The sequence below is a fragment of the Saimiri boliviensis genome, chromosome 14 (genome assembly GCF_048565385.1).
Source record: "Saimiri boliviensis isolate mSaiBol1 chromosome 14, mSaiBol1.pri, whole genome shotgun sequence".
Classification (NCBI taxonomy): Eukaryota; Metazoa; Chordata; class Mammalia; order Primates; family Cebidae; genus Saimiri; species Saimiri boliviensis.
In genome coordinates this window covers 45127218-45148131 of record NC_133462.1, presented here as the reverse complement: position 1 = coordinate 45148131, position 20914 = coordinate 45127218, and the positions used below count along the sequence as shown (strand labels likewise).

The 20914-nt window shown below is 59.9% G+C and overlaps 2 protein-coding genes and 1 non-coding gene across 5 annotated transcripts; 2 read left to right on the top strand and 1 right to left on the bottom strand.

The window, feature by feature from the left end:
• Window positions 1–194: 194 nt before the first annotated feature.
• NDUFS7 (NADH:ubiquinone oxidoreductase core subunit S7) lies at window positions 195–13757 on the top strand. 2 transcript variants are annotated; one of them, XM_003944482.4, is made up of 8 exons: window positions 196–288; window positions 4548–4584; window positions 5508–5576; window positions 5832–5937; window positions 8006–8185; window positions 8305–8351; window positions 11135–11223; window positions 13566–13757. In XM_003944482.4, exons 1-8 carry the CDS (start codon window positions 273–275, stop codon window positions 13661–13663), a joined length of 642 nt encoding a protein of 213 aa, XP_003944531.2. In that variant the 5' UTR covers window positions 196–272; the 3' UTR covers window positions 13664–13757. The 2 variants fall into 2 exon arrangements, with proteins under 2 accessions (XP_074240979.1, XP_003944531.2); XM_074384878.1 differs by lacking the exon at window positions 11135–11223 and having other exon boundaries at window positions 195–288.
• Window positions 1727–1787, top strand: LOC120362872 (U7 small nuclear RNA). The gene has a single exon (XR_005578666.1). It is a non-coding gene; the product is annotated as a U7 small nuclear RNA (small nuclear RNA).
• Window positions 13758–15148: 1391 nt separating the features above from the next.
• On the bottom strand, window positions 15149–20690 carry GAMT (guanidinoacetate N-methyltransferase). 2 transcript variants are annotated; one of them, XM_039465550.2, is made up of 6 exons: window positions 20422–20689; window positions 18426–18571; window positions 18165–18228; window positions 17796–17863; window positions 17598–17708; window positions 15149–15478 (listed from the first exon to the last, which is right to left on the bottom strand). In XM_039465550.2, exons 1-6 carry the CDS (start codon window positions 20600–20602, stop codon window positions 15338–15340), a joined length of 711 nt encoding a protein of 236 aa, XP_039321484.1. In that variant the 5' UTR covers window positions 20603–20689; the 3' UTR covers window positions 15149–15337. The 2 variants fall into 2 exon arrangements, with proteins under 2 accessions (XP_039321484.1, XP_074240980.1); XM_074384879.1 differs by lacking the exon at window positions 15149–15478 and adding an exon at window positions 15485–16393 and having other exon boundaries at window positions 20422–20690.
• Between the last annotated feature and the right edge of the window lie 224 nt (window positions 20691–20914).

Below are 20914 nucleotides of genomic sequence, written 5' to 3'. Positions count from 1 at the left end.
ACAACAGTTTTGAGTCAGAAAATAAAGGCAAAAAGAGAAAATGGATGTCGCCTCTGTTTTTGTCGACCCGCGGCCACCACCCGCGAGTTCTGACAGCCTTCTTTCCGCCTTGGGTGATCTGCGGTCGCACGGGGGCCCGAAAGCGCGGCGGAACCACCCTGCTCCTGGTTCCAGTTTCCGCACGCGCTCCGAGCTTCTTTGGGCGACGGCCCCGGGCATCCGGAGCGCTAAAGAGGACGGACCGCAGAGGTTGTCTGAAGGCCGAGGCCAAGATGGCGGCGCTGTCAGGTGAGCATGGCGCCGGCGGCGGGTGTCCGGGCGCGCGCGCGGGTCTAGGGCCGGGGGAGCCTCAGGGGCGGTGGTGGCGTCGGGGGTCGGGGCCGGCGTCGTGGTCGCGGTCCGCTCCGGGCTTCTCCGAGCCGGCCGCTCCTCGGGCTCCAGGCCGGCCTGCGATGAACTGTCTCCGTTATTGCGTCCAGGGTGCCGTCGGGGAAACTGAGGCCCGGCAAGTAATGACGCCGGCGGCCAGCCTCAGGAGGGCGCTCGGGGCGGAGGCTGGAGGGGCCCCGCGCCCAAGAGGCTGCCCTTGAGACGCCCCGGAGTGAGCGGGGCCTGACAGGTTGGGAAACTGAGGCCCGTTGAGGGTCCGAGACTCCTCGAGGTCACAGGGCCGGGCCTGGGCACGGACAGCACCCAGGGCATCCACGCACCCTGCCAGACCCTCTGTCTCTCTCTCTTACCCTGGGAGGTAAGGAAGGGCCTGTCGCAGAGCGGGTCTCAGCCAGGGATCAGCTGAAGCCTGCGGACCCCTGCCCGGATAAAGTTATTAAATGCATGGAATAAAATCTATAGAATTGCAAGGAGATCAGTTACACCGAGAGGCAGTTACCAAAAGATTGTCTAGAAACCTGATTGGCCGCTTAGTCACCTGAGCGCTTCCCTTATGAACGCGATCTAGCGGCAGGTCTAATGACGACCGCGGTTTTGAAGGAGTGAGGGTTGGAAATGAGGCTTTGAGCTAGGAAGGGTCTGCAGCCCCTGTACCGTGGCTAGGAAACATCTGTGGTTTCTCTCGGTGAAAAGCTACAGGTCCCGCTAATACTGCCATATTTTGTTGTCTATGCTAAGGATTTTTTTTTATTGTATTTATACGTTTATTTATGGAGAGAGGGTCTGGTTCTGTCGCTCAGGCTGGATTGCTGTGGTGCGATCTTGGCTCATCACTGCAACCTCTGCCTCCCAGGCTCAAGGGATCGTGGCGCCTCAGTCTCCTGTGTAGCTGGTACCAGAGGTGTGCACCACTACGGCCTGGCTGATTTTTCTATTTTTAGCAGAGGTGGGGGTCTTGCCATGTTGCTCAGGCTGCTCTCAAACTTGCGAACTCGGGCAATCCTCCTGCCTCAGAGCCTCCCAAAGTGCTGGGATTACAGGCGTGAGTGTGAGCCGAAGCACCTGGCCTACACTATGAATTGAACGAAGGGCTAATTTTCCGTAAGATGCCGGTGACGACAAAGACATATATATTTTTTTTTCCTAATCCTTGCAAGCTTATGGTTCTGAATCCTCACTAGGCCTCTTGTTAAGAATGCCTGGCCCAGGACGGGCATGTGGCTCACACCTGTAATCACAACACTTTGGGAGGTCGAGGCAGGTGGATCACAAGGTCAGGAGATTGATATCATCCTGGCTGACACAATGAAACCCCATCTCTAGTAAAAATAGAATTAAGTGTTACAGCTGTTTAGAATTTGTCAAGCAGGCTTTCCAGTTTTTGCCGGAAAGCCCCTAAAATAAAAAAAAAAATTTAAATTAAAAATAAAAAAGAATTAGCTGGACATGGTGGTGTGTAACTGTAGTTGCAGCTACTTAGAAGGTTGAGGTTGCAGTGAGCAGAGATTGTGCCACAGCAACCCAGCCTGGGCAACAAAGTGAGATTCCGTCTCAGAAAATTAAATTAAATAAAAAATAAGAGTGCCTGGCCCAGGGGCCTAGAATTTTTCATCACCTCAGAGGTGCTCAGAAGAGCATTTCCTCTGCTAGGCGCTTATCCAGAGTCCTAAATTTTCAGCTTGGGAAACTGATGCCCAGAGAGGAGCAGCTCCTGCCAGAGCCTGGGGCTGGGCAGTTAGCCTGCCTGCTGTGCCCAGCCTCACGCGGCATGCCAAGAAGTAGGTTCACGGGCTCATGTCCTTCAGAGGGTTGTGACCTGCACAGGGCCACGGGAAACAGCAACCCTGGATGAGACCAAGGCTGGGGCGAGGGAGGGGCTCAGAGGCGGGAGAAGTCCCTGTGGACCGCTGCATTCAGGGGCGTCAAACCCTGGCCCTGGCCCCTGGAGACTGCACAGAGCCTCTTCATAGGGCCTCAGCCTGCATCTGCTGGAGTCACAGCAACAAAGTGTCATCAACTGGGCACCTTTAACACAGCAGACGTTCTCACAGTTCTGGGGGCTGGGAGGCCAAGATCGGAGGCCAGCACGGTTGGTTCCTGTTGAGGCCTCTGTCCTTGGCCTCCACGTGGCCATCTGCTCCCTGCGCCTTCCCCCCGTACATGTTTGTGTCCCGATAGCCTCTTCTTCCAAGGAAATGAGTCATATTGGATGGGGGCCCACCCTCATGACCTCATTGTATCTTAATGACCCCTTTATTTTATTTTTTGAGATCCAGTCTCCCTCTGTCGCCCAGGCTCGAGTGCAGTGATGGGATCTCGCCTCACTGCAACCTCTACCTCCCGGGTTCAAGTGATTCTCCTGCCTCAGCTTCTGAGTAGTTGGGATTACAGGCGCCTGCCAGTACACCCAGCTAATTTTTTTTTTTTTTTTTTTGAGGAGTTTCGATCTTGATACCCAGGCTGGAGTGCAATGGCGCGATCTCGGCTCACCACAACCTCTGTCTCCTGGGTTCAGACGATTCTCCTGCCTCAGCCTCCTGAGTAGCTGGGATTACAGGCAAGCGCCACCATGCCCAGCTAATTTTTTGTGTTTTTAGTAGAGACGGGGTTTCACCATGTTGACCAGGATGGTCTCGATCTCTTGACCTCGTGATCGATCCACCCGCCTCGGCCTCCCAAAGTGCTGGGATTACAGGCGTGAGCCATCGTGCCCAGCTGCTAATTTTTGTATTATAAGTAGAGATGGGATTTCACTATGTTGGCCAGGCTGGTCTTGAACTCCCTACCTCAGGTGATCCGCCTGCCTCGGCCTCCCAAAGTGCTGGGATTACAGGCATGAGCCACTGCACTCGGCCATGAATGACCCCTTTAAAGACCCCATCTCCAAAAACAGTCACATTCTGAGGTCCTAGGGTTAGAGCTTCAGATGTCAGGGGGGTGGAGGGACACAGTTGAGCTGTCACCAGCACCGAGCCTGCACCTCTGGCTTCTTCCTCGAACCTGCAGGCATTTCCTCCCCGAGTACCCCTAGGTCTGGCCAGGCCCTCTCCTGCCTCAGCCTTCGCCCCGGGAAGGTTCCTCAGGAGCCTTGAAGCAGGCGCATTCCCTCCTCTGTGCTTCCTTTGCGGCCGACTCCTCTAGGGGCACTTTGCTATGTAGGTTGACGTGGACAGCGCCTTCCCTGCTTAGCCCACTGCAGATTCCTGGAGCATGGGGCCTCTGCTCAACTGCGTGGGAAACCCACGAGCACCAGCCAGGGTCTGGAGCACCCAGCACAGGCTTGTCAGGCACAGCTGAGGCCAGGACGAGTAGTGGGTTCCCAGGTAGGCCCTGGCATCGCTGGGGTGGCAGGCATTTCACAAACGCACACAGATGGAGATAGAACTGGGTGCCGGGGGCCGGGCGCGGTGGCTCAAGCCTGTAATCCCAGCACTTTGGGAGGCCGAGGCGGGTGGATCACAAGGTCGAGAGATCGAGACCAACCTGGTCAACATGGTGAAACCCCGTCTCTACTAAACATACAAAAAATTAGCTGGGCATGGTGGCGCGTGCCTATAATCCCAGCTACTCAGGAGGCTGAGGCAGGAGAATTGCCTGAACCCAGGAGGCGGAGGTTGCGGTGAGCCGAGATCGTGCCATTGCACTCCAGCCTGGGTAAAAAGAGTGAAACTCCGTCTCAGAAAAAAAAAAAAAAAGAACTGGGTGCCGGGAACCAGAGGGCCTGGGGGGCTGGCGCAGATGGGACGCCCCATGCATCTGAGCTGACCTGCCTCATGAGAAGGGGCCAGTGGTGTGCAAGTGTGGGGCAGGGTGTCCCCTGCAGGGGAGCAGCCAGTGCGGAGGCCTTGGGGCGGGAAAGCAGCAAGCACGGGGGAAGATCGCTGGGGCGGGGAGGTGGGGCGAAGTTCGGGTTCCCTTCTGGGCCCATGGGGTCTTAAGTAGGGGAGCAAGACGCGCTCATATTCTGAAAAACCCCTCGTTACCTAACATTTGTTAAGTGGCACTTGAGGAGGGTTCAGAGCTGGGCCATGCGGGCAGGAGCCTGATGGGGAAGCGCCTGGAGGCCGGCCCCTGCGGCCCATTCAGGGGCCCTTGAGTTGGTGGCCACTAGTGCTTCTCCATGGCTCACCGTCCCCACCCTGTGGTCCTCTCTGCAGCTCCTGGCCTGCGAGGCTTCTGGATCCTTGGTCTGCGGTGAGTGCCTGAGTCTGCAGCCCTGAGCTGGGGGGGCCTTGAGCAGCACCAGATGAGGGGAGCCCCTTGTTGAAGGTCACGTGGTGTGTTACGGACAGGATGCGGTTGGCGGTCTGCGTACTGTGCATGACATGCCGGGGCCCTCCCTGGGACAGTCCATGCAGTGGCAAAGGGTGGACAGTTAGGAGCAACCCTGTGGGCCCAGCTCTGTGCCATCAGAGACCCCCGCTACCTGTGGCAGGAAGGCATTCCGTGAGCCCTGTGCAGATGGCAGCCATAGGCAGGCCTCCTGGAGACCCAGGCAACGGGCAGGCCGGTGAGGGCACATGCCCAGATATCTGACCTTGGTCACACATGGAGAGACTAGTCCCACTTTCCTTCTGTGGATGCCCCTAGAACCGTCCTTGCTTGGACACTGCCACTGAGCGGCCTCTTGACTTGCTGGGTACATCTCAAAAGAAACTCCATTGAAGTCTGGGCCATTGCTGGGGCGTGGGGGCTCACACCTGCAATCCCAGCCCTTTGGGAGGTCAGAGCGGGCGGATCACGAGATCAGGAGTTCAAGACCAGTGTGGCCAACATGGTGAAACGCTGTCTCTACTAAAAATACAACAATTAACTGGGCATGGTAACATGCGCCTGTAATCCCAGCTACTCAGGAGGCTGAGGCAGGAGAATTGCTTGAACCTGGGAGGTGGAGGTTGCACTCCAACCTGGGTGACAGAGTGAGACTTCGTCTAAAAAAAAAAAGTCTGGGCCATCATCAGGGTCCGGGTGATGGCCACACCGCCCTAAGGCTCTGACCAGTGGCCCAAAGTGCTGGCAGGCAGAGGTGAGGGCAGTCCCACAGCAGGGAGGGGAGAGGAAGGACAGCAGTGAGTGTGACTGGGATGGCCACCGACCCACACTCCATCTCCTGGCAGCTCCAGCGTGGGTGCAGCTGTGCAGGCACGAGGTGTCCATCAGACCGTGGCTACCAATGGGCCGAGCAGGTAAGGCCGACCTTCTGGGGGAGGCTGTACCCCCTGCCCCGCCCCCACATCCCCCTCCGTTTCTGCATCTGTGCTGCAGCCACCAGTGTCTCCAGGGACCTTCTGGGCCTGGGTGGGGTGGGAAGGGGGTCGCATAATCCCAGTCCCTGACCTTTTGTGGGTCCAGGCCTCTGGTGGTGGCTGGGGGGCTGGCATCCACTGCTGGGAAGTGCCTGTGTGGCTGACGCCTCCTGTGCCCGTGTGTCTCTGTGCCAGCACCCAGCCCGCCCTGCCGAAGCCCAGAGCCGTGGCTCCCAAACCCAGCAGCCGGGGGGAGTATGTGGTGGCCAAGCTGGATGACCTCGTCAATTGGGCCCGCAGGGTGAGTCTACTGTGAGCCGCAGGCCCTCCTCTAGTGCCAGGGCCTCTCTGCATACACTCAACATGCACACGCAGACAGCACAATCACAGACACATATGCACACACACACGTACAAACATGTACATGGAGTAATGCATGCATGCACACACGTGCACAGAAGCTCACATGTATGCACAGGCATTTGTACATGCACACGTACACAGCACACATGTACTCAGTACACGCACACATGGGCATGCACACATGGATACATACACACTCATGCTCATGCACACATGCACATACTACACACACGGACACGTCCACAAATATGCACACGCACACATGCACAGTACACATACACGGACACGGACACACATTCACACGTGCACACGTGCACACACATGCACGCACAGTACACATGTACACACATTCACACATATACATGTGCACATGCACACTAGACACGTGTGCACGCACACACACATGCACGGTACATGCAAACATGGATACATACATTCATACTCATGCACACATGCATGCACACACACATGCACACGCATGGTACACACACACAGATATGTACACATTCACACTCATGCCCACGCACACATACACAAGGACATATGTACACATTCACACTCATTCACACGTGCACATACATGTGTACATGCACACTTGACACATACACATGGACATATGGATACGTACACACATTCACACTCATGCACACATGCACACGCATGCACACACACAGTACACAGACATGTACATTCGTACTCATGCACACATCCACATACACATTCGCACATGCACATGCATGTACATACGCACACTCGTGGACGCACAGGTACATGCATGCACTCATGCACATGTGCACACATGCATGTTCACGGGCACACACATGGATGCATACACACACAGGCACACTCGCCCCTCTGACCGTGGAGCAGGCTGGACCCTCCCAGAGGGCCCCCGTGCTGGCCTGGTGGCCTGTGGTTCCTCCTGAGGATCCGCCCAAACCCTAGCCCTGGCGGCCATCCTGGAGTCCCGCTCACTGGCTCTGTCCCTGGTGCCACCTTGGGCCCTGCTTGAAATGACCCCATCCCTTTTTGTCCTTCTCTGTCTGGCTTCTCTGTGTTCCTCTTGTTTCTCTTTTAAGTTAAAAGAAGCACATGTGAAGGCGGTAGGTCCTTCTCAGTACTGATCTAAAGCCTCTCCGGCCTGTGGCACCAGCCCCTGCCAGCCCCCGCCACCCCCACTCCCCAGCGTGCGCACGTGCCACTCCCTCCAGCGCCTGCGGCACTCGGCTGCGACGGCCCGGGTTCAACAGTGCCCCATTGACAGACAGGCACTGCTTCCTTTTGTTTCTTGTTTCCTAAACAATGCCATGGTGAATGTCCTGCCGGGCCGCCGGCAGCCACAGCAGCCGAAACAGAGATGCCCGCTGGAGGATAGTTTCTAATGGAGGAAACCTGAGAAACGGCCAGGGGCTGGTCCACCACAGGCTCCGGGCAGGCCGGTGGGGTTGGCTGTTTCTGCCCAGGCAGCCCTGCCTGGCTCTATAGCCTGGCCCTGTCACCTGCCAACACATCTGTGGGGACAGCAGGGGCCCCTGCGAGGTGTTGGAGCCATGTGCAGGGGGAGCAGGAACCATTGGGAAAATGAGAAGCCACGTGGATGCAGGAGAGGGGAGGGAGTGGCCAAGCAGATCTGGGAGGGCTTCCTGGAGGCGTGGGCACTTAGTGTGCGGACCCAGATCTAGTTAACCCAGGGAGTTCTGGGGTTAGACCTGCACGGCTACTGGCTCAGAGAGTGGCTGGAGCCCGTGTGCAAGTGGTGGGACTTGGGGTACACTGGGTTCGGGGAGCTGCGTGATGAGGACAGATCTCACCTGCTTGTCTATTTTATTTAAACGTGGCTGGCGGGGCTCAATTTGCGCTTCTCTTGGGACCTGGTGGCCATCTGCGGGGACTCCTGTGCCTCTAGCCTCTGCCCTGGACGTGAGCCTGGGTGCTCCACGTGGAGGCTTGTGGTGGGCCACACGGGGCACCGTCGGCAGGGTCTGACCTGATCCTGGCCTCTGCAGAGCTCCCTGTGGCCCATGACCTTTGGCCTGGCCTGCTGCGCCGTGGAGATGATGCACATGGCCGCACCCCGCTATGACATGGACCGCTTCGGCGTGGTCTTCCGCGCCAGCCCACGCCAGTCCGACGTGATGATCGTGGCCGGCACACTCACCAACAAGATGGCCCCGGCGCTCCGCAAGGTAGGCCTGGGGGCCCGCTGCCCTGGAGTGAGCTGCGCACAGACTCCGCCTCTTTTCCGTCTCTACCCGGTCCCCGCCGCGTCCCAGTGAGCTGCACACAGACCCCACCTCTCTTCCAGGTCTACGACCAGATGCCCGAGCCACGCTACGTGGTGTCCATGGGGAGGTGAGTGTAGAAAGGGACGTCTCGGGTGGACATGGCGTGAGTGCTGGCCTGGCTGTGTCATTTATATTCAGGGAAATCCCACGTGGTCCAGGTGCTGCCCTTCAGCCCTCTGGGTGCCTCCACCCCACACAGATGTGCTAGTGGTCCTCTTCCCAAAAGCTTCCTTCTATCCACCCCCAGCAGGAGACCCCACGTTCTGCCCGGTTCTCTGCTTTCCCCACAGAATAATCTCAGCTTTCTAACTTGTCAGCATTGTAAAAACAATTTTTTTTGAGACAGAGTCTTGCTCTTGTCACCCAGGCTGGAGTGCAGTGGAATGATCTCGGCTCACTGCAACCTCCGCCTCCCGGGTTCAAGGAATTCTTCTGCCTCAGCCTCCCAAGTAGCTGGCATTACAGGCCCCTGCCACCACACTCAGCTAATTTTTGGATTTTCAGTAGAGGACGGGGTTTCAGCATGTTGGCCAGGCTGGTCTGGAACTCCTGACCTCAGGTGATCTGCCCATTTCCGCCTCCCAAAGTGCTGGGATTACAGATGTCAGCCACCACACCTGGCCTTGCCATCATTTTTGGTCATTTCCCATAACATTAAAAGGTATTTAATCTCAGGCCGGGCGCGGTGGCTCAAGCCTGTAATCCCAGCACTTTGGGAGGCCGAAGCGGGTGGATCACAAGGTCAAGAGATCGAGACCATCCTGGTCAACATGGTGAAACCCCGTCTCTACTAAAAATACAAAAAATCAGCTGGGCATGGTGGTGTGTGCCTGTAATCCCAGCTACTCAGGAGGCTGAGGCAGGAGAATTGCCTGAACCCAGGAGGTGGAGGTTGCGGTGAGCCGAGATCGCGCCATTGCACTCCAGCCTGGGTAACAAGAGCGAAACTCCGTCTCAAAAAAAACAAAAAACAAAAAACAAAAAAGGTATTTAATCCCTTGACATTTAAAAATATTTATCATGTTTATTCTTTAGAGACAGAATGTCACTGAGTTGCCCAGGCTGGAGTGCAGCGGTACAGTCATAGCTCACTGCAGCCTCGAACTCCTGGGCTCCCCCGATACCCCAGCCTTAGCCTTCCGAAGTGCTGGGGTTACAGATGTGCTCCACTGTGCCTAAGTTTTAGAATTTTTGTAGAGGCCAGGCGCGGTGGCTCACGCCTGTAATTCCAGCACTTTGGGAGGCCAAGGTGGGTAGGTCACCTGAGATCAGGAGTTCAAGACCAGCCTGGCCATCACGGTGAAACCTCATCTTTAAAAATAAATAAATAAATAAATAAATAAATAAATAAATAAATTTTTGTAGAAATTGAGTCTTGCTAAGTTTACCTTTTTTTTTTTTTTTTTTTTTTGAGACGGCTTTTCGCTCTTGTTACCCAGGCTGGAGTGCAATGGCACGATCCTGGCTCACCGCAACCTCCGCCTCCTGGGTTCAGGCAATTCTCCTGCCTCAGCCTCCTGAGTAGCTGGGATTACAGGCATGTACCACCATGCCCAGCTAATTTTTTGTATTTTTAGTAGAGACGGGGTTTCACCATGTTGACCAGGATGGTCTCGATCTCTTGACCTCGTGAGCCACCCACCTCAGCCTCCCAAAGTGCTCGGATTACAGGCTTGAGCCACCGTGCCCAGCCAAGTTTACCCTTTTAAAGTGAACAGTTCAGTGGTTTTTAGTTATGGTCACAGAGTTATGTAGCTACCACCTCTAATTCCAGAACATTCTTATCACCCCCAAAGGAAACCCTGTCCCCATCAGCAGTCACTTTGCATCCCCTGCATACCTCTTTGGGTGGGCCTGTCCTGCACATTTCATAGGAACAGGGTCACACGCTGCGTGGCCTTCTGTGTCTGGCGTCTCACTGAGACATCCTCAAGGTGCCTGCACGCTGTGGCCTGTGTCTGAGCCTCACCCCTTTTCTTGGCTGAACACTATCCGCCTGAGTGGACATATTGCTAACCTAATTCTAAACAGAGAATTAGAATATTCCAGAGTTAGGCTGGTTGCGGTGGCTCACGCCTGTCATCCCAATACTTTGGGAGGCCGAGGTAGGTGGATCACGAGGTCAGGAGTTCGAGACCAACCTGACCAACATGGTGAAATCCCGTCTCTACTTAAAATACAAAAATCAGCTGGGCGTGGTGGTGCGTGCCTGTAGTCCCAACTACTCAGGAGGCTGAGGCAGGAGACTTGCCGAAACCCGGGACGCAGCGGTTGCAGTGAGCCAGATGGCGCCACCGCACTCCAGGCTGGGCGACAGCCCAGAATATTCCGGAGTTTTCATAACCATCCCCCACTGCTGGCACTCGGGCTGTGTCCATTTTTACCGCTGTGAGAAGCAGGCTGGGAGTGGAGGCTGTGTGGTCACCTGGGGTTTCCCATTACCTGTCCCAGGTGGACCCCAGCACCCACTGACAGAGCCGGGACGGGCGAGGCCCAGCGTGGGGCCCAGCCGCCCCGTAGACAGGTGCCGAGTGTTGGCAGCGTGGCTGTTTGAAGGAGCTTTTTGTTGACACGTGTGATCTGACAGTTCCCAGCGCGGGAATCCATGGTCAGGAGCCCCTTGGGAGGGGAGCACGTTTTCCCGAACTGTCAACCACGCGTGTGCTTGGCTCCGCCATCCAGGAGCCTGTGCGTGTTTGCTCCTCGCTTCTCTGTGACAAGTTCCAGCCTCGTCAGTAGCCGGGCCTGGCCTGCAGTGGAAGGCGGGTGGGGATGTGGCAAACGTCTTGAGGACGGAGGGTGGGCAGGGCGGGTCCTCGGCCCGCTCCCCTCACGGCGCCTCCCCCACAGCTGTGCCAACGGCGGCGGCTACTACCACTACTCCTACTCGGTTGTGAGGGGCTGTGACCGCATCGTGCCCGTGGACATCTACGTCCCAGGTAGGGCTGGGGCCGCGCCGCCCACGAGGGAGCAGGGGACAGGCAGGCGCCGTGCAGAACCCGGCTGCGCCTGTGAGGGAGCCCCACGCCCCAGCAGACGGGGCGGGCTCCTGCATCTGACAGCTGAGACGACCCGGGGCTCTCCCTCTTCGCGGAGCGCGTCCCCGATAAGTCTGCAGTGTGTTCAGGCATCAGAGGGAGCCGAGGGAGCAGTGGAAGCCATCAGAATTCCTGACACTCGCCTGGTTTAAAGCAGTTTTTGAAACGGAGTTTTGCTCTTGTCGCCCAGGCTGGAGTGCAATGGCACCATCTCGGCTCACTGCAACCTCCACCTCCCGGGTCCAAGCGATTCTCCTGCCTCAGACTCCCAAGTAACTGGGATTACAGGCACGCACCACCACACCTAGCTACTTTTGAATTTTTTTTTTTTTTTTTTTTTTTTTTTTTGTAGAGACAGGGTTTCTCTCTATTGTTCAGGCTGGTCTCAAACTCCTGATCCCACCAGCTTCAACCTCCCAAAGTGCTGGGATTACAGGCGTGAGCCACCTCGCCCAGCCTAAAGCACAGTTTAACGTGGTCCTGCCTGATACAGAGACTTGCAGTTAGAAATACCGAAAGAGGGCCGGGCGCAGTGGCTCACAACCTGTAATCCAAGCACTTTGGAGGCCAAGGTGGTTGGATCTCCTGAGGCTGGGAGTTCAAGACCAGCCTGACCAACATGGTGAAACCCTGTCTTAAAAAAAAAAAAAAAAGAAATACCGAAAGAGAAGGTTCCTGGAGGCCAGGGACACCATCCCACACCCTCACCCTCAGAGAAGGGCACATGAGACTCCCTGGGACCCAAGGTTGCCAGGGTGGCCGGATTTGGCAAATGAAAATGCGGGAGGCACTGGGCGCTGTGTGTCACGCCTGTAATCCCAGCACTTTGGGAGGCCGAGGTGGGTGGATCACAGGGTCAGGAGATCGAGACCATCCCATCCTGGCCAATGTGGTGAAACCCCATCTCTAAAACAAAAGAAAATGCAGGAGGCTCAGTTTGACTGTGAGGTTAGGGTGAGTTTGACCATCAGGAAAACAGTTAGTAGTAACTTTAATTTGAATATGTCCCAACAGTATTTGGGATGTAGTTATTCTAACACGAAGCGTTGGCTGCATGCCTGAAATTCACATCGAACGGGAGTTCTTTATATCTGAGGACCCCTTGGGACTCCCTTGCCTCCTGTGGTCCCATGAGGATCACTCCTGGGCCGTTCGCCCTGACAGTGGTCCGTGGTGGCAGGTCGGGAGGTGTTGCTCATGTGGGACAGGCGACAGAGGTCCCGTTCTTGGTCCCGAGGTGTTAGCGCAGGTGCAGAGTCCAGCCGTGAGTCTGGAGGGTTGGGCGAGCTGGCGGCACATCCTGTGCCTTTCAAAAGTGGAGGAACAGGCTGAGACATTGGATTCAGCTTCCCTGGAAAGGGCACTGATTTGCTCAGCATTCTGCACGGTTCCGTGACTGCCTCAGAGGGGACGTGGCACTGGGGGAGCCCCCAGGCTAGGGATGCAGCACCTGACACAGACACGCCCGGCCCTGCCTGTTGTGTGGGGGTGGGCCCTGTGGATTGAGGCTGTGGGGAGCACCCCTGTTCCTCCCAGGCTCCTTTCCCAGTCCCTGGCCCTTGGAGGACCTCTCACCCATCCCAACCGCTCCGCTGCCTCCAGCCTCCTTGCCCCCGACTCCTTTCCAAGGGTCTTCACGAGCAGCCAGTGTAGCTGGGGCCAGGAGCAGCCCTAGCGTGTTCTCCCTGAGGTCCTGAGCCAGGTCACCTGGGGGCAGTGGACAGGGCAGCCTGGGCCTCCCTGTGACCCTCGTCAGCACAGAGAGGTCTGTCCTGGGGTCCAGAGCTCAGGGGCCCAGCCCATGCCGCTGGTGTCTTCCCCTGCAGTGCAGACCGTGCCCCTCCCTCCCTGGCAGCGGCCTGGACCTGCCAGAGCTCTGCCAGGTGGGGCCCGGCCGCCCTTTTCCAGGCCCTGCGGCGACTGCCACGTCTCCTCCCTCCGCCCAGCCTTCCTGCCTCCACCTCCGTCCAGGGCAGCCATGGGCCCCGGTCACCCTGCCAAGTGTGTTTGGTGTGCGCTGGTCCCTGCGGAGCCCCAAGGGCTGGGGCTGGGTTGGTGAGGTCAGCCTCTTGGCCAGGAGGCTCCTGTGACAGCCCGGGATGAGGCACGGGTGGAGGGCATTGGGGCTTTGCCCCGGGGGACTCCACTCTTCCTGCAGGGACATCCCCCGAGCCGGCAGCGCGGTGCCCGCGGTCACGCGGGTCCCGGTTGTGGGAAGGGAGACTGACGCGAGTTCCCCGCAGGCTGCCCACCCACGGCCGAGGCCCTGCTCTATGGCATCCTGCAGCTGCAGAAGAAGATCAAGCGCGAGCGGAGGCTGCAGATCTGGTACCGCAGGTAGCGCCCCCGCCGTCGGAGCCCCGCCTGGAGCCGTCCTGTCCCCCTTCTGTCCCGTGAGTTTGTCAATAAACCCGCCCTTGGGCCTCCGCCTCCCAGTGTGGTGTGTAGGCGAAAGTTGCCGAGAGGTGGGCGGCCTTCGGGTTGGGGGCAGGGACAGGCACTGTGCCTGCCGGCAGGGCGCTTTCCTGCTGCTCTGAAGACCCTGGCGTGAACGTTCTGGCCCAAAGTTGCCGGCATGGAGGGCCCTGACTGTCCCGCTCTGCCCCAAGGCGGGCTGCGCAAAGCCTGTCTGATCCTGTCCTGGGGTTCAGAGGGTGGCCCGTGGCCTGAGTGGGCTCGGGCAGGTCACCGCTGCCCTCTGGGCCCGTTTCCAGGCAGTGGGGATGGGCCAGTTAGGGGAGGAACGGGGCCAGGGGGATGGGGAGATGGTACCTGGTCCCCTTTGAAACCAGAGGGCTACAGGGTGGGGCTGTGTGCCCCCCAGGCTGTCTGACCGGGGCCTCTAGGGCCCAGGTCCCCTTTGGGGACCGTCTACACCGGGGACATTGGGGAAACCCTGGCTCCGCCCCGCCAGCCCCTTTATCCGTTGAAGTCCGTGTCCTCATCAGGGATGTGCTTTCATTCAGCAGACGGCCCATCTTCCCGCGTTCAGGGCCAGACGCCGCCGCTGCCGGAGCCCCCGCTCTGCAGGCCCACCCTACCTGCCTGCTGCGCTGGGGCGGTTCTGGGGATGCGGTTATGACAGGCCAGCTGGGATGGGGACTGGGAGGCTGGGGAGTATGGGGAGCAGGTGCCCAGCGACCAGGAAAGTAGCCTGGAGGCAGGATGTCCTGGGGCGGGGGGACGTCCTGAGGGCCTTGGAAGGGCAGCCTGGGCCATAGTGCAGAGCCCAGGAGCCGGCCTCTCCAGACGAGGGGAGGTGGGTGCAGGGGACAGGCAGGATGGCCCCAGGAAGATGGGCCTGCTGCCTGCACGCACGTGAACGTGAGGGGCGTGGGGTGACCAGCTGGGCACAAGGGCACGGACAGGCAGGAACAGGATGTTCCTGGGGCTGGGCATGTGGGGCTGCCTCTGCACTAGGCCCAGCGGGGGCAACGCTTCCAGACAGGAAATGACGTCCAGAAATGGGGGCTCTTGGCACGGGGCTTCGGCAGCGACGCCCCTCCTGGGGCGGGGGCGGTAGAGAAGCGGGCTCTGGCGGGGGGTGGGCAAGGGTCCTTGTCCCACCCTCACCTCTGCCCTGGTGCTCCCCACTGTCTGAGACCCTGGCCTAGTTACACCCCTCTCTGACCCCGCTGCTAAGTCTCAAGTGGCTCTGGTCTGACGAAGGCGCATCAAGCATCGGCTGGAGATGTCTGCCACGGGCAAGACAGTGGGGGGCCTGGGGCTGCTCAGAAACCTGCAGGGGAGTCACCCGCTTTCTCCTGTGTCTGGGACGGCGGGAGGTGAGGATGCAGCTGGAAGTAAGAGTCGCTCACTCACTGCGGACCGCCAACCATCACCAGCGTTTACTTCACCTCAGGGACCCTGCAGGGGCGGCAGGACCGCTCACGGACGCACGGGAAAGCTTCGGGCAACACGTGGCTGGGATCAGGCGGGGCTGGCAGGAGAGCCTGGGCTCCCAGCCAGGAAGGCACGGAGGAGGGCATGGGTGTGGCCAGGCAGGGGTCAGGGCTCAGCCCTTGGTGACCAGGGGCGTGATCATCTGCGGGAAGGCATAGTAGCGGCAGTCGGCCGGCGGGACCAGCGCCATCACCTCGGTGCGGATGTTCTCCCTCCGGAAGCCGGCCTCCAGCAGTGCGGGCACCTGCGTCTCCTGGGCGGGGGTGGCGCAGGTCACCTCTGAGGACTGTGGGGTCACGTGCACCTCGGTGCCCACCCCACATTGAAGAGCGTTTACAGATGCCAAGGCCCGGGTGGGCGGCTGCAGCCGCCATGGGCACGTGGAGGGCAGCCCCAGACCCCAGCCCCACACCAGCATCATGGAGCTTCAGCCCCCTGCTCTGTGGTTCTCCAGACCTTGCCAGTGCGGCTGGTGGGGCCAAACAATCTCGACAGAAAAAGAACACAAGCTGCCCCGAGGGCCACAGGCACCCAGCAGGCTCTCAGAACAGCGGCCCAGGACGACCACACAGAGCCCTCCTCAGACAGGTGCCACCACCAGGCAAAGGGTACAGCCAGAGAAAAGTACTGCTGAACAGGAGAAGCAGCTGGGTGGAGGCGGCCGGTGGGAGGGGAACCGCGGGGTTCAGGCTGAACCACAGGGCACGGGGGAGCCACGGGAGGCTGCTGAGCTGCTAAGGGACTTTGGTTTCTATTCTGTTGTTTTGAGACGGAGTCCCGCTCTGTCACCAGGCTGGAGTGCCATGGCGTGATCTCGGCTCACAGTAACCTCCACTTCCTGGGTCCAAGCAATTCTCTTGCCTCAGCCTTCTAAGCAGCTGGGACCACAGGCTCACACCCCCACGCCCAGCTAACTTTTACATTTTTAGTAGAGACAGGGTTTCAACATGTTGGCCAGGATGATCTTGATCTCTTGCCCTTGTGATCCGCCCGCCTTGGCCTCCCAAAGTGCTGGGATTACAGGCATGAGCCACCACGCCCGGCCTGTTGTGTTTTTGAGATGGAGTCTGGGTCCAAGCTGGAGTGGAATGGCGTGATCCTGGCTGACGGGAGCCTCTGCCTCGAATCACGGGTTCAAGTGATTCTCGTGCCTCAGCCTCCCGAGGAGCTGGAATTACAGATGTGCACCACCACGCCCAGCTAACTTTTACATTTTTAGTAGAGACGGGGTTTTGCCATGTTGGCCAGACTAGGTTCAAACTCCTGAGCTCAGGTGATCCACCTGCCTTGACCTCCCGAAGTGCTGGGATCACAGGTGTGAGCCGCCATGCCCAGCCTGATTTCCCTTTTTTTTTCTTTTCTTTGGGTCTGGCTCTGTTGCCCAGGCTGGAGTGCAGTGGTTCAATCTCGGCTAACTGTAACCTCAGCCTCCCAAGTAGCTGGGAGGACAGGCACACGCCACCATGCCCGGCTAGTTTTTTGTTTTGAGACAGTCTCTGTCACCCACACTGGAGTTCTGTGGCACAATCTTGGCACAGTGCAAACTCTGCCTCCAGGATACAAGCAATGCTGCTTCCTCAGCCTCCTGAGTAGCGGAGACCACAGGTTCGCACCACCACACCCAGCCAATTTTTGTATTTTTAGTAGAGATGGGGTTTCACCATATTGGCCAGGCTGATCTCGAACTCCTGACCTTGTGATCCACCACCTGGACCTCCCAAAGTTCTGGGATTACAGGTGTGAGCCACCGTGTCTGGCTTTTTGTATTTTTTTTTTTTTTTTTTTTGAGACGGAGTTTCACTATTGTTACCCAGGCTGGAGTGCAATGGCGCGATCTCGGCTCACCGCAACCTCCGCCTCCTGGGTTCAGGCAATTCTCCTGCCTCAGCCTCCTGAGTAGCTGGGATTACAGGTACACGCCACCATGCCCAGCTAATTTTTTGTATTTTTTAGTAGAGACGGGGTTTCACCATGTTGACCAGGATGGTCTCGATCTTCTGACCTCGTGATCCACCCGCCTCAGCCTCCCAAAGTGCTGGGATTACAGGCTTGAGCCACCGTGCCCGGCTTGTATTTTTTAAGTAAAAACGAGGTCTTGCTATGTTGCCCAGGCTGGTCTGAAACTCCTAGGCTGAAGTGATATGCCCACCTCGGCCTCCCACAGTGCTGGGATTACAGGCATGAGCCACCACTCCTGGCAGCCACCACACCAGGCAAAGGACTTTGATTTCCAAATGAACCAGCACAGTCCAGTTCACCCAGGGGGTCGGGAAGGGACCCTCCCCCAACAGCAAGGTGACCCCAGCAGCCCATTCCCAGCCCCACCCAAGGTCAATGCCTGCAGACCCGTGGGGAACTCCAGGTGAGCCCACCTCAAACATGGTGGTGATGTCGGAGTACTTGGACTTCATCAGCTCCCCCCAGGAGGTGAGGTTACAGTAGGTGAGGACGCCGCCCGGCTTCAGCAGGCGAAAGGCGTGGTTCTGTGGCAGGGGAGTGGCCAGTGGTCAGGATGGAGGTGGGGTGTGGGCAGAGGGTCTCCTGCATCCCAGCAAGTCAGACAGCGCTACCTTGATGAAGTTGAACTGGTGTGTGTGCCAGGTGTCCTCCGAGAGTGGGTAAGTGTCATACAGGATCCCTGCACAGAGGACAGAAACCCACGAGATCAGGGCCAGGCTCAGTGCCTCCCCGGCTCACCCCAGCGGGTGGAGGTTAAGTGAGACTGGGCAGAGGTGGGGCTCCCACTTGGGCTTGAGAATCACCTCCAGGGCTCCTCCGTGAGTGTTCTCATCCTCGGTGCCCTGCCAGCCCTCACAGCCAAGCCTGCACCCACTGGGGCTTGGTCCCCCCAGTGCACACCAGAGGGCCCCCACAAGCAAAGGAGGGGCTCGATTGGAGCTGGGAGGCCCACCCTGTGATACATCCCTGTCGCCCCTCACCATCAAAGTGTCCGTCAGGCAGGGTGGGCGCCACATCTTCCCACAGGCCTTTCAAGGGGACGACCTTGAAGAAGGGAAAATAAAAAGACAGGGTCAGAGGGGTCCCCAAGATCTCACCTGCAGGAAGGGAGTGGCCAGAGGGACTCCCAAGGGAGAAGACCCCCTCCTCCACCCCTGGCGGCCCAGGCCCCGAACCTCCCAAGAGGCCGTGCCCTCACCCAACAGAGTGGGGCTCCCGGAGGGCCTGCGGGCAGAGGGTACCTTGTGACTCTGCTGCGGGGCCCAGTCCTGGAGCCGCCGGAAGACGCCGTCATTGCACTCGATGATCCAGTGCTCATCAATGGGCGCCTCCTGCACCTTTGTCGCTGCAATGGCCATGCCAAAGCCCACCTCCAGGACCCGGCCCCCTGGTCACACACGGGGCGCCCGGCGTTACTAGGTGGGCCTGGCTTGGGAGGCTGCCTGGAGGCAGGGCGAAGGGTCGGACAGGGCTGGGGAGGCTGCCTGGAGGAGGGGGTGCAGGGCTGGGAAGGCTGCCTGGAGGAGGGGGTGCAGGGCTGGGGAGGCTGCCCTGAGGGGGGTGCAGGGCTGGGGGGGCTGCCTGGAGGGGGGGGTGCAGGGCTGGGGAGGCTGCCCGGAGGTGGGGTGCAGGGCTGGGGAGGCTGCCCGGAGGAGAGGGTGCAGGGCTGGGGAGGCTGCCCTGAGGGGGGTGCAGGGCTGGGGAGGCTGCCTGGAGGAGGGGGTGCAGGGCTGGGGAGGCTGCCTGGAGGAGGGGGTGCAGGGCTGGGGAGGCTGCCTGGAGGGGGGCTGCAGGGCTGGGGAGGCTGCCTGGAGGAGGGGGTGCAGGGCTGGGGAGGCTGCCTGGAGGAGGGGGTGCAGGGCTGGGGAGGCTGCCCTGAGTGGGGTGCAGGGCTGGGAAGGTTGCCCGGAGGTGGGGTGCAGGGCTGGGGAGGCTGCCTGGAGGAGGGGGTGCAGGGCTGGGGAGGCTGCCTGGAGGAGGGGGTGCAGGGCTGGGGAGGCTGCCTGGAGGAGGGGGTGCAGGGCTGGGGAGGCTGCCTGGAGGGGGGCTGCAGGGCTGGGAGGGCTGCCCTGATGGGGGATGCAGGGCTGGGGAGGCGCTGCCTGGAGGAGGGGGTGCAGGGCTGGGAAGGCTGCCCTGGGTGGGGGTGCAGGGCTGGGAAGGCTGCCTGGAGGAGGGAGTGAAGGATAGGGCAGGGCTGTGCTGGGGGTCTGCCTGGAGGAGGGGGTTTAGGGATGGGCTGGAGGTCTGCCTGGAGGATGGAGTGCAGGGCTAGGCCAGGGGTCTGCTTGGAGGAGGGGATGCAGGGCAGGCTGGGCTGAGTGACATTTGCCACAGGACAGGAGGGCCCACCCTGGGCCAGCGTGGGCGGAGGCGGGCAGGATACAGGAGTCCTGAGCGGGAACAGCGTGGGCCCTGGCCAGCGGCCAGAGAGAGGCTGGCCAGCCAGGAAGGCCAAATAAGACTGCTTTTGGGCCCAGCCCCCGGGGGAGGCGAGAGCCTTGGACTTTGAGCTCCAGCCCACACTGTTTGTGCCAGGTCCCTTATCTCTCGGGTTGGTAACTTTTTTCTCCCCCTCCCTCCAACCAAAAATCGGGTTTGCAAGAGTGTCCAGGCAAGACGTGGACTTGAGCCTATCTGGGAGGGGAAGGGCCGGTCCCCGGTGGGCCACACATGGGGCCCCCTCCATCCAGACTGGCACTGACACTGGACGTGCCCATTTTCAGGGTGGGAACACTGAGGCCGGACTCCTGGAATGGGCCTGTGCAGGGCCAGGGAGTCCGCAGCAGCCCTCAGGCTCTGACGCCAGGCAGGCCAGGGCCACCCCGGGGACAGCTGTCTCCCTGAGCTCAGCTTTCTGGGTGCTATTCTTAGCTGGGCGAGGCGGGGCTGCCCTCCCGGGCAGGCAAACGGGAAGCCTCCCTGCGGCGCGACCCCTCTGTCTGGACCTCGGAGTCAAGGACCCAGTTCCGCCCAGGTGTCGCGGCTGAGGTCCCCATCTGGAGAACGGGGTCCTCACTCCCCCTGGAGGGGAAGTTCCTGGTACCCAGGCGGCGCCTACTGGGTGCGGGCCCCACGTCCGCAGCACTCCCCGTGGACGACTCCGTGTGCCCCCACCTGCAGCCCCCCTTGCCAGGCGAGGAGACAGAGGGGCCCCAGCGGGAGGGCGGGCTGCAGAGCCCCTGGCGTCAGTTTCCCCTGCGGCCCCGGGGGCGGTGCGGGCCGGGCGGGGGCTACCTTTGGAGGCGGCGGCGGCGGCCAGCGAGTGCATGTAGGGGGTCTCCCAGCGCTCCATCACCGGCTTGCCCAGGATGCGCAGGTGCGTGTCCGCCGCGTCGTAGGCCGCGGGCGCCGCCCCCCACGCGGGGCTGCAGTTCTCGCCGGGCGCGAAGATGGGGGTCGCGCTGGGGGCGCTCATGCTGCAGGCTGGACGGCGACCCGACCTCGATCGCGGCACGTCCGGGCCCGCTCCCTGCAGGGCCTTGTGGGCCGGGGGCGGGGCCGGCTGGCCAGGGGGCGGGGCCTGAGGTGTGACCGGCTGGCCAGGGGGCGTGGTCGGTGGGCCAGGGGCGGGGCCTGTGGGGCGGACCCGCGAGAGGACGAGCGCGGCTCCAGGAGCGGCCTCTAGCGGCGGCCACGCCGAGGGGCGGCGGGAGTGGGGTCGGGGCCCCGGCCGCTCCCTCCCCCAGGAGCCTTGGGGCCCTCCCCGCGGAGCCAGCACCGCAACCCC

Excerpts from the sequence above, each read along its gene's own strand:
- NDUFS7 (XM_003944482.4), top strand. Across the intron at positions 5,938-8,005 it reads TCGTCAATTGGGCCCGCAGG|AGCTCCCTGTGGCCCATGAC; the intron begins GTGAGTCTACTG and ends TGGCCTCTGCAG. Across the intron at positions 8,352-11,134 it reads TACGTGGTGTCCATGGGGAG|CTGTGCCAACGGCGGCGGCT; the intron begins GTGAGTGTAGAA and ends CCTCCCCCACAG.
- GAMT (XM_039465550.2), bottom strand. The coding sequence starts at position 20,602 with ATGAGCGCCCCCAGCGCGACCCCCATCTTCGCGCCCGGCGAGAACTGC. Across the intron at positions 18,572-20,421 it reads CGCCGCCGCCGCCTCCAAAG|GGGGCCGGGTCCTGGAGGTG; the intron begins GTAGCCCCCGCC and ends GTGTGTGACCAG. Across the intron at positions 17,709-17,795 it reads ACCAGTTCAACTTCATCAAG|AACCACGCCTTTCGCCTGCT; the intron begins GTAGCGCTGTCT and ends CCCCTGCCACAG.